Source organism: Macaca mulatta, chromosome 20, assembly GCF_049350105.2.
Source record: "Macaca mulatta isolate MMU2019108-1 chromosome 20, T2T-MMU8v2.0, whole genome shotgun sequence".
Classification (NCBI taxonomy): domain Eukaryota; kingdom Metazoa; phylum Chordata; class Mammalia; order Primates; family Cercopithecidae; genus Macaca; species Macaca mulatta.
Genome location: NC_133425.1, coordinates 79,356,752 through 79,374,335, shown reverse-complemented (window position 1 = coordinate 79,374,335; position 17,584 = coordinate 79,356,752). Strand labels below are relative to the sequence as shown.

The following is a 17,584-nucleotide window of genomic DNA, read 5'->3' as shown; positions in this document are numbered from 1 at the left end:
CATCTCTACTAAAAATACAAAAATTGGCCCAGTGTCATGGTGCGTGCCTGTAGTCCCAGTTATTTGGGAGGCTGAGGCAGAATTGCTTGAACCCAGGAGGCAGAGGTTGCAGTGAGCTGAGATCGTGCCACTGCGCTCCAGCCTAGGCAACAGAACGAGACTCTACCTCCAAAAAAAAAAAAATTGCCTGGGTACTTTGCACTTTGCTTCCCATTGTCTTGGAAGCCCGTCCCTACAGGTAATTGGGAATATTCTGAATTTTTCTTTTTTCCAAATTGATAACCCCGTACTGGGCTTTACATAGTGAATTTTCTGTGTGTGCATGGCTTGTTTGTGTAATAATCCAGAAAAGCACTGACATGGGTTTACTGATTTGGCAGGTGCTGCTTGGAGGTCTGGGGAGTGGTCTCTGTGCTGGTTGGCACCTTCATCTTCGGGCAGAGCACGGTGGCAGCGGTCTGGGAGATGTTTTGATGGGCAGCCAGTGCCGGGCAGGAAGGGGCCCTCCGGAGGCTGACCCCACGTGGCTGCTGTGTGCGGCTGGGAGACCGATGTCATTTCTCATCATAAAGATACTGGAGAGACTGATGCCTCTGCCTCCTCGGGCTGCTGGTTGGGCTCTGCTGGTTCGAAGGGTTTCTGGTACAAAGGTGAGGAAAGTTCTTACGGCCACTGTGATAAGTGACCACAACTGCATTCTGGTGGCTTAAAACAACAGACGCGGCCGGGCGCGGTGGCTCACGCCTGTAATCCCAGCACTTTGGGAGGCCGAGGTGGGTGGATCACAAGGTCAAGAGATTGAGACCACCCTAGCTAACACAGTGAAACCCTGTCTCTACTAAAAATACAAAAAATTAGCCGGGCATGGTGGCAGGTGCCTGTAGTCCCAGCTACTCGGGAGGCTGAGGCAGGAGAATGGCATGAACCCAGGAGGTGGAGCTGGCAGTGAGCAGATACCGTGCCACTGCACTCCAGCCTGGGCGACAGAGTGAGACTCCGTCTCAAACAAAACAAAACAAACAAACAACCAGATGCTTACTGCATCACAGTTCTGGAGGCCAGGAGTCTGAAATCACATGTCATTAGGGCCATAGTCCTTCTGTGGGCTCTAGGGGAGGCTCCCTCCTGTCTCTTCCAGGTTCTAGAGGTGGCCGGCACTCCTTGGCTTGTGGCTGCCTCACTCCAGCTTCTTCTCTTATCTTCATGTGACTGTCCCCTGTGTATCCTCTGTGACCAAATCCCTCTCTTACAAAGATACCCATCATTAAGTGAGCTCCTCCCACCCCCATATGTAGTATGATCTCATCTTACGTTGATTGCATCTTGTATGAATTAGGACCCGCAAAGATGCAATTTCCAAATAAGGTTATGTTCACAGGTTCCAGGGGTTCAGCTTCAACGGATGTTTCTGGGAGATAAGATTCAGCCCATAAAAAGGGAGCTAGGGGCTGAGGCCTACATAATTGGCTTCAGACTGTCAGGACCAAGGGTGTCAGGCGAGGATATTGCACAGGGTTGGGAAGCCCCGAAGGGAGTGGAGGAGGCGTGGCTGGCGATGGTGACGGACTCAAGCGATCTTTTGGCCAGGGTGCAGGAAACGCCCAAATCCTGCCCTTGGCTGTGAGAGGCCCAAGGAGATGTATGCCTGGAACAGGCCATACCACCATGCACTTGGCCCATGCCCCACGGAGGGTGGATGACTCCAAGGAAACTGTGCTTTCCCTCCCACCAGCTGGACCCAAAGAGCCTGGAAGCCAAGTGGACTATTTGCTCCGCAGTTCTCCCTGGTGGCCTCCCCAATTCTGGGACAAGGAGTCAAGAGGTCTGTTCCAGGACCTGGGTAAAGAAAAGGAGGTAGCTGGGCACAGTGGCTCAGACCTGTAATCCCAGCACTTTGGGAGGCTGAGGCAGGCAGATCACTTGAGGTCAGGAGCTTGAGAACCAGCCTGGCCAACACGGTGAAACCCCGTCTCTACTAAAAATACAAAAAAATTAGCTGGGCGTGGTAGGGGGCACCTGTAATCCCAGCTACTCAGGAAGCTGAGGCAGCAGAATCATTTGAAGCTGAGAGAGGGAGGTTGCAGTGAGCTGAGATTGTGCCACTGCCCTCTAGCCTGGGAGACAGAGCGATATTCCATCTCAACAACAATAATTAAAAAAAAAAAAAAAGGCAATGGAGAGGCAGACAGGGACCCAGCTGCTCCTTTGCATCCTCCCTGGCACTGACCCTGCACAGGCCCCGCTTGCTAGATTCAATTCAGGCCACGCTTCTCTGCCTTGGGATGTCCTCCTAGAAGCCAGCAGGGCCAGAGTCAGGGGAGGGTGGGACTGACATCTGAGGATGCCTTCCTCAGGGTAGGCAGTAGGCCGGGCCCTTCCTGCTGTCACGTGGTATGATGTACGTGACGGTGCAAGGCTGCTGGTGACTGGTCCGTATTTTTTTTCAGCTTATCCACATGCATGAATTTTCAAAATTGAGATAGAAGGTGTATATCATAAAGACTCACTTCTTTAAAGTGTACAATCCAGTGGTTTTTAGTGTGCTCACAGAGCTGTGTAGCTGCCCCACTAATTCTAGTCCATTTTCGTCACCCTCAGAAGAAACTCAGTGCCCATTACCAGTCACCCCCATTTGTCCCTCCCTCCGCTCCCAGCATCCGTGCAGCTGCGCTTAGTCTCTGGATTTGCCTCTTACAGGCACACTCTCTGAACAGCCTCACATGTACATGGGCCTTTGTGTGTGCCTCCTTGGACCTAGCATAATGTTTCTAGACGTGCCCATTTTACAGGTTAGGCAACTGAGGCTTGGAAAAATCCAGGCTGCGTGTCCTGCAAGGTACAGAGATCAGATCAGAACTCATTTGGGGTTAAATTCTTTTCCTTCCCACTCTACATGCCACGCTGAGGAGACACCAGAGTTGGGGGGCAGGGGGTGGGAATAGGTGCCTGGCCCTGGGGCTCCTGTAGCCTGGCTGCTGGGGGATGGGGGAAGTGTGGCTGCAGGTGTAGACTCTGACCCTGTGGGGGTGTTGGGAGGGTACCCAGGACCCTTCTTCAATGTCTGACCAACCCCACCGTGATCTGTCACACCCTATGTTCAAGGGCCACAGCATCTTCCCAGGCAAGGGCCTTGGGAATTGGAACATGTGCGGGCAGATTGCTCTTGTTTTTTTATTTTTTGATGGAGTCTCACTCTGTTGCCAGGCTGGAGTGCAGTGGCGTGATCTCGGTTCACTGCAGTCTCCCCCTCCTGGGTTCAAGCAATTCTCCTGCCTCAGCCTGGGATTATAGGCACCCGCCACCACACTTGGCTAATTTTTGTATTTTTAGTAGAGATGGGGTTTTGCTATGTTGACCAGGCTGGTCTCGAACTCCTGACCTCAGGTGATCTGCCTTCCTCGGCCTCCCAAAGTACTGGGATTACAGGTGTGAGCCACTGTGCCAGGCCTTATTTTTATTTATTTATTTTCTTGCGGGGAGAGGGTGTCACTGTGTTACTCAGGCTACAGTGCAGTGGTGGCACTATCACGGTTCACTGCAGCCTCCAACTCCCAGGCTCAAGTAATCCTCCTGCCTCAGCCTCCTGAGTAGCTGGGACCACCGGCATGTAGCTGGGACCACCATGCCCAGCTAATTTTTGTATATTTTTTTGTAGAGTCAGGGTCTTACTCTGCCGAGGCTGGTCATGAACTCCTGGCCTCAAGCAGTCCTCCCACCTCGGCCTCCCAGAGTGTTGTAATCACAGGCGTGAGCCACTGCACTGAGCCCAGATTGCTGTAATGGAGAATTTATCACCCTGGAGTGAGAGGTGAGGCTGAATAGTCATTCATTTCTTATTTATACCTGTCTGCTTCTGTCAGGCTCTGTGGCCCTGGCCAGGAAGGCTGGGGCTGTGCTAGTACTATTTATGGAGAGTCCTGAGATATCAAAGTGTGGCGGGGTGAGGGTCATGCCATCAAAGAAGACTGTGTGTGAAGTGGCTTTGGAGTTGGACGGTTGGTTTTGAACACTGGCTCTGCCATTTGATCTCTCATAGTCTTGGGAAGTGTGTGAACCTTTTTGCAGAATCAGTTTCCCTACCAGCAAAATGGAGCAGGCTTACTCAGTACGAAGCAGGTCTCTTGTGAGGATTAAAGGCGATGATGGATCCAGAGTAACTGATGGGATACCTCGCACACAATGGAAACCCAAGCAATGTAGCTTTATTCCCAGAAGACCAAGGTTGTGGTTGGCAAGGGGTACTTGAGTTTCCTGGGAGCCAAGGGGAAAAGGGAAGTATGAGGAGGTTGAGGACTCGTCCCAAAGCAGGCAAGCACCTCAGGAGGCAAGGGCACTGCATTCAGTGCTAAGCAGTGATGCTGGGGCTCTTTAAGGGGTAACTGAATGTCATTACTCAGGACAAAGGCTTCTATCTTGATTCTATGACAGGTTGATGTGATCCTCCCATGACTGTGTGCAAATTATCATAATGCAAGGACACACTCATATAATCACAGTGGTAGAAGCTGGGATGTCACCTTCCAGCCAGATGTCCTCAGAGGCCAGGTGACAGTGTGTAGGGCTTCCAGCACACGGGCTGTGGGGCTGGCAGGTGACTTGACTCTGCCTGCCACTTACTAGCTGTGTGGCCTCGGCAAAGCCTGTTCCTAGGGTGGTGACTGCAGGAAAATCCCTGCCAGCGCTCTCCTCGGCCTCAGCACCCCTCCTCTGGATGTCTTCTAGCCTTCCAGTTCAGACCTCTTTGTCCTTTTCTAACATGAAGCTGTGGACAGCCCCTCCCTCCCAGGATTGCTGAGTCTGAGCTGAGGTCCTTGCAAAGCCCTCTACACAGAGCGTACCCTGTTACAGCACCTGGCCAAGGGTGACAGCTGTGTGTCAGTGGAGAGTCAGAAGTAACAGCTTTGAACATGGCCCGGTGATGCTTCGTAGTGCAAGTGCCTTGTGCTCCGGTTCTGAGCACGGTAGGCTGCAGGGGAGACCTTTCCCTTGGTTCAGGGGCCCAGCCCTAGGGCACCGCTGGCCCCAAGCGCCTCAGGAGGAGTTGCCCACCCGCAGATGCCTCCCAGGGACAAGTGGCAGGTTTTGAACCGGGCCTGGTGAGTATGCAGCTCTACTGGCCAAGGACAGGTGGTGAACTGTTTTTGAGAGTGATTTGAGATTCTTAAATATTGAAATGCAACTCACATAGCATCAAACTAACCATCTTAAGGCATAGAATTCAGCGGCCTTTAGTACGTTTGCAGTGCTGCGTCACCATCACCTCCATCTAATTCTAGAACATTCCATCCCAAGGAAAGCCCCCTGCCCATGAGCTGTCCCTCCCCTTTTCCTCTCCTCCATCCCAGAGGCAGCCACTCTGTGCTTTCTGTCTGGATTTGCTTATTCTGGATGTTTCACGTAAGTGGAATATTAGATGCCATCTGTTGTCTCTGCCTGCCTTCACTCAGTGTGGGGTTTTTGAGTCACCGACGGCCCAGTCCTTCACTCCTGTTGATGACTGAATGATAAGCTGTTTGGAGAGACGACATTTGTTTATGCCTTCATCGGCTGATGAATATTTGGATCGTTTCTACCTTGTGGCTATTGTGAATAGTGCTGTTATGAGTACATGGGCCAAGTGAGTGTTTGGATGCTTTTTTCCATTTCAGGTAGAATATATCCCTAGAAGTGGAATTGCTGGGATAGGGTACTTCTATGGGATACGGTACTTTGGTACTTCTGTGGGTTACGGTACTTCTATGGGTTATGGTACTTCGCCATTAGCATTTGGAGGAACCTGATTCTGATCTTAATGGGTTAATCTGGAGCCATTCTTCCTCGTGGGTTGATGCTGTGTGGCGCAGGGCTTGGGCGCAGAACTCCGGGGTGGATCTGACTTGAGCCAGCTACTTGCCGTGTGACCTCTGGTGACTTACTTGTCCTCTCTGTCTCCGTCTCCCCACCTGCCAAGAGCAGGACAGCCTAAGGAGCATGGAGGGAGATGGGCCTGCCAAGTGTTTGACTGTGCCAGGCTCTGAAGTGTGAATTAACTGGGAGCTCTATAGAGCTTTTAGGGTTGAAACATGTTCTTGTCACAGCCCATCCCCGGCCACTCAGGTTCTGAGGGCCCCTGAAGGCTTTCAGTGCACTTGGGCTGCAATCAGCAGAGATACCACCCCCCATGGAGGGCTGGGTAGATGTGACATGTGGGAGGGAAACATGCCCAGCTAAAGGAGGTTCCTCAGTTGTACCCCAGAAAGCCTTAGCCCTTGATAATGTTCTTCTTAAAATAGCTGAGCTGGTTGGAATGTACCAGCCTGGCGGTGGGTGGGGCAGCAGGAGCCTGTAAGTGGCGCTCTCGTGCACCAGGCAGTGAAGCCCCTGAGCCTTCAAGGGGAGGGGTCTTTCCCCCACTTTACGGGTGAGAAAACAGGCCCTGAGGGGCTGGTATAGGGACATTCAGCTTGGAGATGCATGGATGGTTCTTGAACCCCCTTTTCTTTTCCTGCAAGCTCATGTTGTGTTTCGCTGGTTTTGCGGCAGTGGGCATCACACCCTGCAAGGAGGTGGCAGGACCCAAGGTGGGGGGACCTGCCCTGGGAGCAGGGGTTTCAAAGCTCCCGGCAACCACAGGGGGCTGGACAGTGTGGGCAGGGACCTCGCTGGGTGGCGCTGGCCAGTCCTCCGGGCGCTGCGCAGGAGGTAGAAAGGTGTGCATTCTGGGTCCTGTCCCCACCCCAGGGCTCCCACCTGCGCCCCGGCCTGTGATGGTCTTGGCTCTGCCCTGTTTTAGGAGAGAGACCCACTACCCTCTTTTGTCCTTTGAACTTTTGTGTGTGATTTGTTTTGTTTTTTTTTTGGAGACAGAGTCTCGCTCTGTTGCCTAGGGTGCAGTTATGTGATCTCGGCTCACTGCAACCGCCACCTCCTGGGTTCAAGCGATTCTCTTGCCTCAGCCTCCCAAGTGGCTGGGATTACAGGCGTTGTACCACTACACCTGGTTAATTTTATATTTTTAGTAGAGACGAGGTTTCAGCATGTTGGCCTCGAACTCTTGACCTCAGGTGTTCCAACTGCCTTGGCCTCCCAAAGTGCTGGGATGACAGGTGTGAGCCACTGCACTGGGCCGTGAGTGACTTCTCTCCTGCTAACCAGGACTGAGACAGAGGAAGAAGTTACAAAGCGTTCAGAGTAAGACTTAAGACGTGACTTGCAGTTCATAGTCGGGCTCTCCTGCATTGTTGAATGGCTGATGCACAGCTGTGCTGGGAGAGACTCGCCCGTCCCTGGAGCATCGTGCCTGGTGAGTGTCTTAGTTGGGCCACACTGCGTGGTCTGTGCCAACCATGTGACTTATGGTGGGGGCTTGAGCCACAAGGTGTCAGCCGTGTCTATGTCACCGAACCCCAGTAAGACTTGGGACTGCATCCCTGGTTGGTGATGCTCTGTCTGTTGAAGCTGGGAGGGTTCAGTGATGTCTGTGGCCTTTACTGGCAGCCCCTGCCTGGCCCCTGTTCCGGGAGCCTCTTTCTTTGCTGGATTTTGTCTGTCATCCACCTTGACTTTGACAGTTGCGCCCAGTCCTCTGAGTGAATTACTGACCTGAGGGTGGGGGTGGTGCCCTCTGGGCTCCTGAATAGGCATGAGCCTATGTGTCAAAATACCGCATAGAGTGAACACCTCCATTTTATGGTTCAGAAAACGGAGGCTGGGGGCACTTGCAGGGTGCCCAGGCCCCTGCTGCTGTCAACCAGGAACAGACACAGAGCACACAGCCCTTCCCAACCAGGGTTTATTCGGCGCCTGGGCCCAGTGGCGGCGGCCTGGCTAGGTTGGGCACTACAGGGTCCTAACTCCTACCAGGTAGAAGAATGTCACTGAAGAGGGCAGGGCGTGGTGAGTGCGGGTCATGCGTGGCCGTCTGAGGGGTCGGGGAGAGGCCAGGACCAGGAGGTGGGGGTGCTGGCCCCAGGAAGCCGCCCCCTTCACCCACAACCTTGGGCTTCACCAGGACCGGGCAGCACAGAGACTGCTCTGCCTTCTCGGGTGGGGGCAGGGGAGGCCTCCTTCACGTCACAGCAGGGAAACACCGTGTGGAAGACGGGTTGAAAAGACAGCCTCTGCACCAGTTTCTAGAACACAGGGGATGTCCTTCACAAGCAGAAGGGGCCAGGGGTGGGCTCCTCCGCGGGCCTCTGGGAGGCTGTCAGTCCCGTCCCACCGTGCACCAAACAGCTAGAAGGACAGAGACAGGTTAGAGGGAAGGAGTGCGAATGTGGGTAGCTGGTGGGGGCCGTCTTGAAGGGCAGGTGGGGAGATGGCTTTGAGTCCTTATGTGACCCACGGGTGCTTGCTGGTCACCCAGGAGCAAACCACACACCTGGGAAGGGAAATTCAGTCTGGCTAGAAGTAGCGGGCTGTGGAAGGGGTGCTCTGGTGCAAGCTCCGGCCGGCATGCCTGGATGTGGGGCCACCTCAGGGCTGGCTCTGAGCCTGGAGCTCTCCTCTCCCCCTAGGACCCTCCCTGCACACCTGGCATTGGGGTCAGGAGCTTGCAGGCAAGTCCCTGGGAGAGGCGGGGTGGCTTCTAGGCTCTTGCCCGGCTCTCCAATCAAGTGGCCACTGCAGTTCCAGGCCTTCGCCCCCTACCTGGCACCGAGATCCTGGAGAGGGCCTCAGGCTGGCTCAGTGTGTCCACCTTGACGTGCCGGAACGCCTTACACACGGGACTTTGCAGGTGCCTGCGATCCAGGGAGATGTGTTAGGGGCACCAGGAGTGGAGCTTGGCATGTGGATCCCCTGTTAATCCTAGCTCTGCCCAAAATGGGGAGCTTATAAATAAGCCCGGGGGGGGGGGTCTTTGGACTCCAAGCCTTTGTGGGAAGGTGAGGGGGTGCCTAGGGAGGCTGACTCTGGGGTAGGCACTGAGCCTTACATGGGCAGTGGCATCCCCCTACTCAGTGCACAGAGCATCGACCTCCTGTTTTACCCTAGGAGGAGGAGTGGGGCCATCCTCCGCCTGGGACGGATGACAACACAGCAGCTGTGAAGGGTTTTAGTCCCTCATTTTATGAGTCACTGAAGTACGGACAGGCAGGGGACACCCTCACTTCTCATGACAGCCCCTGTTCCCACAGGGGTCCTGAGTTTCTCTGCAAACTGTGTTTACCGGGGAAGCAGGATATCGGGGCATGAGCTACCCCCAGGCCCTGCTTCCTGCCTGTGGGGTCTGGCGCATCAGAAATTAGGCTCCGCCCAGAGTGGGGAACAACCTGTCCCAGATGTGCTTGGAGCAGACGACAAAGGCCTAAAGCCCATCAGAGCTGATGACACCCTACCCCATCTCCCTCCCTCCTACAAGGCACTCAGCTGGGGGGGAGGTTAAGCGCTGGAACAACTGATCACATGGGGACTGAGGTACCTTCTAGGTCAGGTCCTCAGCTCTACAGGGTGATAAAGAAGGCAGTGCCTTGGCCCACAAGGTGCTCTACAGGGAAAGAGCGTGGTGGGGGGTCTCTCTACCCACCAGGAGCTCCTGGCTCCAGGAAGACAGCCCCCACACCTGCTATGGAGACCCAGTGTCTCACCTCTTCCATGCCTCCTCCGTCTCCCAGAACTCATAGATGACAAAGGTGAAGCCATCCGAGAGCCTCACGGCAGTGATGCTGCAACAGGAGACAGACAGGCAGGGAGGCTGGGGCTCAACCGTGGCCACCCTAGTCCTGTAGCCCACCCCTATACACAACCGCTGCCTTCAACCTTTCTGGTCCTCCAGCGAGACTCAACAGGGTGCCCCCACCACCTGGAACAAGGCCTGGTTTCTTATAGTGGCCAATAGCTATTTGTCAATGACATGTAGTTTTTCTTTTGAGACAGGGTCTCACTCTGTTGCCCAGGCTGGAGTGCAGTGGCACAATCACTTCAGCCTCCCAAGTAGCTGGGACTATAGGTGTGCACCACTTGGCCTGGCTAATTCAAAAAATGTCCTAGTAGAGCTGGGGTCTTGCTATGGTCCCCACGCTGGTCTTGAACTCCTGGGCTCAGGCAGTCCTCTCGCCTTGGCTTCCCAAACTGCTGGGATTGCAAACTTCAGCCACTGTGCCCAGCTGAAATGTCATGTTAAAATCTTCACCTTTATTTAAACAAAACCAGGTGGCTGCGTGTGATGGTTCACACCTGTAATCCCAGAACTTGGGAAGTCTTGAGGGGCCGAGGCAGGTGGATTACTTGAGGCCAGAAATTCAAGACCAGCCTAGCCAAAATGGCAAAACCTGGTCTCTTAAAAAAAAAGTTGCCAGGCCTGGTGCCATAGGCCTGTAATCCCAGCTATGCAGGAGGCTGAGGCTTGAGACTCACTTGAACCTGGTGGGTAGAGGTTGCAGTGAGCTGAGCTTCCACCACTACACTCCTGCCTGGGCAACAAAGCAAGATTTGGTCTCAAGAACAAAAAAAATATATATACATATAAACCCTATCTTTAAATTATCAAAGCATCTTCCTCCTAATTGTCATCTTATTTAATCCTTGCAACAACCCCACTGCACTGTACCTGACCGAAGGAGGCTGCGGGAGGGGGCCGTTCACAGAGGAAGGGGCTGCAAGCAAGTCCCCCTTCACTCTTTGGGACCCAGGGGACAGCATTCACCTCATTTTAAAGGCGCAGATAGCCTATGCCGTTCCGGGCTCCTCTCTGCAAGTGCACTACAACGCGGAAGCCCCAAGTGACCATAAAGGGGGGGGCCAAGAGCAGGGGATGAGGGGTAACAGTGCTCAGCCTGGAGGGAGGGGGACAGACACACCGTGCCTGGCAAGTGCAGTCTCACCTGACTCTCCAAGCTGGCCGTCTCCAGTTCAACAAACAGCACTGTCCTCTACTTCTACTGAGGCTCCGAAACCAGAGCCTCTATATCCACCTTGCCTCCTCTCCACAGCCTATCGGGGTGGCCCTACTTCACTCTGGGGCCTCCCACTTCTTCATGTAACAGAAAAGATTGAGTCTGGCCCCTGCTCCTATACAGTCTGTCCTGCTGGATGGGAGTGGGTCCTGCCCACCACCCTGGCTACTTACTCAAGCGTGGCCCCTGATGGCCACCCCGGGTCTCCGAAACAGCCGCACTCCTGCCCAGGCTGCTCCTCCCCTAGTGCTACAGGTCAGGCCTCAGTGCACAGGGGGCCCAGGAAGACCCCGTGCAGGACCTGGCCTGCCTGGTTCACAGCCATGCCCCCAGGCAACGGGGCGAATGAATGTGTGCCCTGGGGATGGAAGAAAGCCCTGGAAAGGGAGGGAGTTGGGCAGAGCCTTGGTGTAGAAATGAAGGGCAGGGGAAACACCTGGGCCTCATGCTCTTTAAGGGCTACTACCAGCAAGAACAAACGGCTGTTGTCTTCTGTGGACCCCTCCACTGTGGCCATGGCCTAGCTTTACCAAGGAGCTACATAATCCTGGGGGGATGAACAGGAATTTGAGGGTGAGGCCCCTTGCCCCGCCCTAGACATCTCAGCACAGACCCATAGGGAGGAGGGAGAGAATGGCCGCTACGTTTCCATCTCAGCACATCCGTGGGGAAGGGGAGAGGGGCGGCTACATTTTTTGGGCATTTCCCTTCAGCCTCACTGACTCGACTCTCCTTTCCTTTCTCGGTTGTTAACTGAGCACACACTACATTCTGAGCCTGGTGTTAAGCAGCAACTCCTGCAAGAGCAACAGCTAAGGCTGACTGAGCACACGTGGCACACCAGGCCCGGCCAGAGCCGTTCACACTTGAGATTCACACACTTGATTGTATATGAATTGTGATCACCCCAACAAGGAGTCCTGTGGGTGGCCCCCCCCCCCTTTTACAGATGAATGAGCTGAGGACAGGGAGATGAAGGCACCTGCCACGTTTGCATGACCTGAACCCAGTTCTTATTCACCCAGCTATGTGTCTCCCTGGGGTGCGATTTGTACTTAGGGGTAAGCCTAGTCCCGCGCTGTTCCTCCACTGCCAGGCAGAGCTCCCTGCCACCATCCCTCCCACTCACGCTTCTGCAGCTCACTCACTGGAAGCAGCTCCTCGCTCCGGCAGTCCCCCGCAGGTACGGGCGCAGGGAGTCCAGAAACTCGCTGAGTTGCTCGGGGCACACGGCCATCTCCTGCCGGACCAGCTGCAGGTGCTGCCGGGCCACAGCAGGAGTCAGTGTGGGGCTCCATGCCAGAACTTCTCCCTAAAGACCCCATCCGGCGTCCATGACCTCCCTCCCTTGGTCTAAATAAACCTCCCCGACTTTTCATTGTATAATGAAAAGTATAAGAAAGGACTAGAACCTCAAGAGCCCAGTGCAGAGGTAGCCCCCACAAACGGGGAAAACGGACGAGTTGTTTACCCAGTCCCCACCCATGTCCACAGCGGCCTCCAAGGCCTCCAGGGCCCAGAGACACAGCACATCCACTGACAAGAAAAACTTAGTTGATGGACTCAGCATTTTCACATGACTGTCCGGCTGACCACTTTGCTCTAGGCCAAACTTTTTTTGGATCAAAGTCCAGGAGCCTCTGGGCCAGGTATGGTGGCTCACACCTATAATCTCAGTACTTTGGGAGGCCGAGGTGGGCGGATCACAAGGTCAGGAGTTCGAGACCAGCCTGGCCAACATGGTGAAACCTTATCTCTACTAAAAATGCAAAAAATTAGTCGGGCATGGGGGCGGGCACCTGTAATCCCAGCTACTCAGGAGGCTGAGGCAGGAGAATCGCTTGAACCCGGGAGGTGGAGGTTGCAGTGAGCTGAGATCGCACCACTGCACTCCAGCCTGGGCAATAGAACGAGACTCAGTCTCAAAAAAAAAAAAAAAAAAAAAAAAAAAGGTCCAGGGAGCCTCAAGAAATAACCCCAGAGTCAGTGGGGTGGCTCCTGGGCCAGGGCAGGGTCTGGGGGCCAAGTACTGGGGCCACATCTCCCCTCATGGTGGTCCCAGGCAGGGAGAGGGGGGTCGGGGCATTGAGCCACTTGGATCCTGGCAGTCCTGGTATGGGCAGGGATATGGTCCCAGGAGAGAGGTGGGAAGGGAACTCACCATGTTGGTGCCATCTTCATCTGAGAGGCGCTGCTGCAGGTCGAACCACAGTGCCTGAAACAATCCAGCACACAGTGATGCTAGACCCAGAGCCCCACTCCGCCCCAGGTGCCAGGAGCTCTGGGATCCCTGGGGCTGTTGGGAGCTCCTAAGGGCTGGGCCCTGTTACACAGGGCTGGAAGACCAACCCTAGGAAGTGGCAGAGACTCCCTCTGGCCCTGGCATCTAGGGGCAATGGGAGGCAGAGAGGCCCAGGTGATCCTCTACAGAGGGCATAAGGGGGGCCCAGAACATCTTGCTGGGGCAAGGACAGCTTGGGAGAGGCAGCACTGGGGAATCCAGAGGCCTGAGTCCAAGATGCTGGGGTTTGCCACGATGATGAGCAACAGCCCTTAGATTCCCTATAACTTACAGTTCACCCCAATCATAACCCCCCAGCGCCTCAGGGATCTAATGGGGTGACTTGTTCTCTCTGGCCTAGATGGTTTACAAATACACATTCAATCTTCCAGACTCCCCAGGGTAGGTGCTACCCCACTGTAAGTTTCAGTCTCCAGGAACCACATCTGCTCTGTTCACCCATGCCTGGTGCCTACCCAGGGCCAAGCCCTCACAGATGATCCCCAGTCACTCTGTCACTGCAGACAACCCCGGCTCTGAAGGCACGAAAGCCATGTAAGTGTCAGAGCGTGGGTCTAAACCCAGCGTCTCTACCTGACGCTAACGCACAGGATCCTGCTGCTGCTTCCTTTAGCTTGGGCAGCCCACTAACCACCACCTCTGCGGCTGTCTCCGTCCATCCTCCATGAGGACAGACCGTCTGTGGGAGTCACACAGGGCACAGGTAAAGAACACCGGTTAATAAGGAAAACAGCAGCAGGTGGCTGAGTCTGTGCAGTCACCACCGTGACGTTCTAAATGTTTGAGCAAGGGGCCCTGTAGTAGCTGATCCTGGCAGGTGTACTGCCTGCTCCGGGTCACACAGCATGAACACGCCTTGGCAAGTGATGAAGCTGTGCCTGGCAAGAACAGGTCTGTTTCCATGGCTTTACAAGCATCCGTGAGGGGTCCTGCAGGGCTGGGGCTGGAAGAGCCATAAGAGGATGAGGAGAGGCACTATGGCCCCCATATCTGCCCCATTCTTCTCCTAGCCAGCCGCCCCTAGGGCCTCCATCCTTGGCAGCCCAGGTTGGCCGGTGAAGGGCGGGGCCTGAAGCCAGGCCTGGATTGGCCCCTGCTGACTGCCCGGGCCAATTAGAGACTGGGGAGGAGGACCTGGTCCCACCCCGTCTCCAGGACGCCCAGGTACTCCGTGGTTACCAGCCAGCCTGGTTGTTAGGGCGACCGGGCTCTAAAAATAAACTTCAAAGAGTCTCCCTCCCGAGGCGCCCGCTGAGTTGTTATGACAACCGGGCCACGGGGTCCCCTCCAAGCCGCTCCCGCAGCCCAGCCGACTTCAACAAGAGGGTAACTCCACCTCAGCCTCATCCCTGCAGGAGGAAGTTTGAGCTTCCTCCCTCCGACTTCGTTCCACATCAGCCTCTGCCTTTCTCCGTGTGGGGGGCCCCTTGTTCCTGCCCCCATGAATTCCTCAGAACCCCCAAACTAAAAGTAGCAATACCTTTTACAAAAGGTGTAAAAAAAAAATACCGAAAAATAGGAGAAACATAAAACCACTTCAATCCCAGGGTTCTGGGAGCTCAGTCACCTTGGCTTCTGTGGGTATATGGGTGTGGTGTGTGCATGTGGATAGGCTTGGGTAACAGAATGCCTCATAATAATTGCTAACATTGCTCATATTCAATGCAAACCACGGCACCGGGCCCTGTGCTGAACCACTGAGACACCACTTTGGTTCATCCTAATGACACCCCTGTGAGGGAGGGGTCCCATTCTCCAGGGTATTTTCTTGATCATCAGAGGAGGAATCTAAGCCTCAGAGAGGACAAGTCCCTGGCCCAGGGCTCCACAGCTATGAAGCGGCACAACCAGAATTCTGACTGATCCCTGAGCCCATCTGTCCGTAGTCCCTAAGACAAACTTTTCTCTCCACCAATGGTCATATCATGAGCACTCTATCCCGAGTCATGAGACATTCTCTGAAAGTGTCTTCTGTAAGGGCTGTGCCATTTTCTATCACCCGTGGATGTCCCATATCACACTTAATACATGTGCTACTGCTGGTCACTTCCTTCCTTGTTTTGAATCTCTCCCGAATCATCCCGTCTCTCTCTCGTCCTGGGGCTGCCTCTTGGCCAATACCTGCTCCAGCCATTTCAGAGCAAAGTCTCCTTGAAACTAGGGCCTTGCAACACGGGACCCTGCTGACCACCCTCTGCTCCTGGAGCTGCTCCTGCTGCCCGCCGGCCCACGCAACCCTCCAACACTCCCTTTCCCAGGAGCCCCTCCTTGGGCCTGAACAACACACGCATCCCCCGGGGTTTCATCCTTAGCTTCGTCCTCGGCACCCACGCCCCACGGACGGATGTCTTTTCCATGGTTCCCTGGCCCCTCTGCAGCCCAGACTTTTGTCCTGAACTCCAGCCCTAACTCTGCACTCCTTCAGGGCTTGGAAGGAACAGAGGCGGGGGTCACGCCAGGGCTTACTTTGCTCTCCAGCCTCCCAATCAGCTCTGCCAAGCGGCTGATCTGCGCTTCCAGACCCTCTTCCTTTGAGTCCTCGGTGGCTGCGGAAGAGAAAGAGACACACAGACTTCAGTGGGGGGCAGGGCGAGGGCTTTGGGGGGAAGCTGAAACACCCAGCCCTTCCAGGGGCGTCAAACTGGCCCCTCATCTCCCCAGTCCCCGTCAGAGGACTCTCAGAACTCCTAGGGACCTCCAGCCGCTACCCCCACCAGGGCCCCTGCTTTCTCTCACCAGATGGAAGGCCCTTGCCTTGTTCCACGGCCATGAGCTTGTGGTTGGGGGCAGAGGCGCGAGTGGGGCTTCCATACCAGGTCTGTGTCACACCGTGGCTCGGTTTGCTGTGGTTCTGTCTGCAGTTTGAATGGAAAACACACAGACTATGACGGCAGCTTCAGGGCCCTGACCATTTCTAGCAGCTTCAACAGGCATTTATTAAGCACCGACAGTGGGCTCACACATGCACAGAATTTGCATCATGGCCTTTGTTTTGACAGAGGAGGAAATGAGGTTCGTAAAGCAGGTGACTCAGCCAGGGCCACGCAGCTAGCTGGGCGGAGCTGGGATTTGAATTCAGCTCCATTCTAGGACCCCACGGCCCAGGCCTTTTGCCCCAAGAGATTCATTTCCAGGGTGAGACTGAGCCAGGCGCCCACCCCCACCCTAACAGCTCGAAGCTTTCGGGCACCTGTAGAGCCCAAGCTGTGGCGTGACCAAGTCCCCCTCCCTCATAAGCCAATTTAATGTCTGCTGCCCTCTGGGGTGGTGGACCTGGTTTCAAGACTCCTTCCAACACATACACATAAAAGCGAGACCTAAAGAGACAGTGGGGATGTAACACGACAAAAGCTGTCATCCTGACGTGGGCCTGGCCCCATCTCCTGGCCCTGGACACCCCTACTCCTGTGCACACTGATGTGCACACACCCCTGTGCCATGACAGGCACAGCTAGCCAGAGTCAGACAGACACACACGCACACTGCTCACCTTGCGTTGTGCCCAGCCCATAGTAGTGACTCAAAAAATGCTCAGTGAATGACCAAATCCTCCCGTGCAAAAGGATGCTGAAAAGCTCCCGGCAGACATACAGAAACACAGACACTCCCCCTAGAAGACACACACAGTGCCCTGTGCACGGCCCCCACACTCCCTTGGTGTCTGTGCACCACGGTCTTGGTGCATTCTGGAATTTCACCCTTGTGAACCTTGCGCACTCAGCCAGGCTCTCCCCCATGCCGAGGGAGCAAACTCAATTCCTGCCTTGGGAGGGGAGAGGCTGGCAGAGTCTTTGTGGTGTCAATCATGGCTTCTTTATAAACCAGCAGGAAATTAAATGTGTCCCTCAGACCATGACAGGTTGCTCAGGGCTCCTGGGCGGTGGGGTCTGAGCCAGTAGCCTGTGCTAGGGGCGACATCCTGGGAGACTGTCCCGGGGCTGGGAAACAGGACAGTCCTCAGGGACACACAGCCTAGAGCCAAACTAGCTGAGATTTGGGGAAGTTCAAGGGAGGCACGTGTGGAACGAGGCATCACAACAAGCTGCCCCTCCGACCACATCCCCAAGTAAGGTCCCACCGTGGGGGCAGGTGGACGGAACTGCTGACACGTGACGGAGCTGGCCTAGTGCGGAAAGTCAGCTCTGAAAACCGTGCAACAATACTATCTGTTCTGTGGCAGGATCAAAACAGCAAGTTTTCATCAAGATAGGAACAGGAAAACCAAGGAAATCTAAGTGTCAGCTTTCATAGTGATGGCTGCTAATTCGAGGGAACCCAAGAATCACAAGACTGACCACACATGCAGAATTCTGGCCTCCGGTCCCAGGGATTCTGGCCAGTGGGTATGGCCAGGAGCCTGGGAATCTGTGTGTTAATTTTCCCAGGTGATTCAACAGCAAATGCTCAG

General features: G+C 54.8%; 2 protein-coding genes across 7 annotated transcripts in view; one reads left to right on the top strand and one right to left on the bottom strand.

Annotated features, from left to right (window-relative positions):
• Positions 1-585, top strand: part of SLC38A8 (solute carrier family 38 member 8) — a 35,204-nt gene extending 34,619 nt beyond the window's left edge. For both annotated transcript variants that reach the window (XM_077986974.1, XM_015126703.3), the window contains one exon: positions 381-585. In XM_077986974.1, the coding sequence (XP_077843100.1) occupies positions 381-474 (94 nt within the window). In that variant the 3' untranslated portion in view covers positions 475-585. The remainder of the gene's footprint in view (positions 1-380) is intronic.
• Positions 586-7,757: 7,172 nt separating this feature from the next.
• Positions 7,758-17,584, bottom strand: part of NECAB2 (N-terminal EF-hand calcium binding protein 2) — a 35,582-nt gene continuing 25,755 nt past the window's right edge. For 3 of the 5 annotated variants that reach the window (XM_028840692.2, XM_077986973.1, XM_077986972.1), the window contains 7 exons: positions 15,913-16,031; positions 15,643-15,722; positions 13,036-13,089; positions 12,023-12,135; positions 9,567-9,644; positions 8,629-8,720; positions 7,758-8,214 (listed from right to left, as the gene is read on the bottom strand). In XM_028840692.2, the coding sequence (XP_028696525.2) occupies positions 8,186-8,214; positions 8,629-8,720; positions 9,567-9,644; positions 12,023-12,135; positions 13,036-13,089; positions 15,643-15,722; positions 15,913-16,031 (565 nt within the window). In that variant the 3' untranslated portion in view covers positions 7,758-8,185. The remainder of the gene's footprint in view (positions 8,215-8,628; positions 8,721-9,566; positions 9,645-12,022; positions 12,136-13,035; positions 13,090-15,642; positions 15,723-15,912; positions 16,032-17,584) is intronic. The other 2 variants (XM_028840693.2, XM_077986971.1) reach the window with 2 other exon arrangements.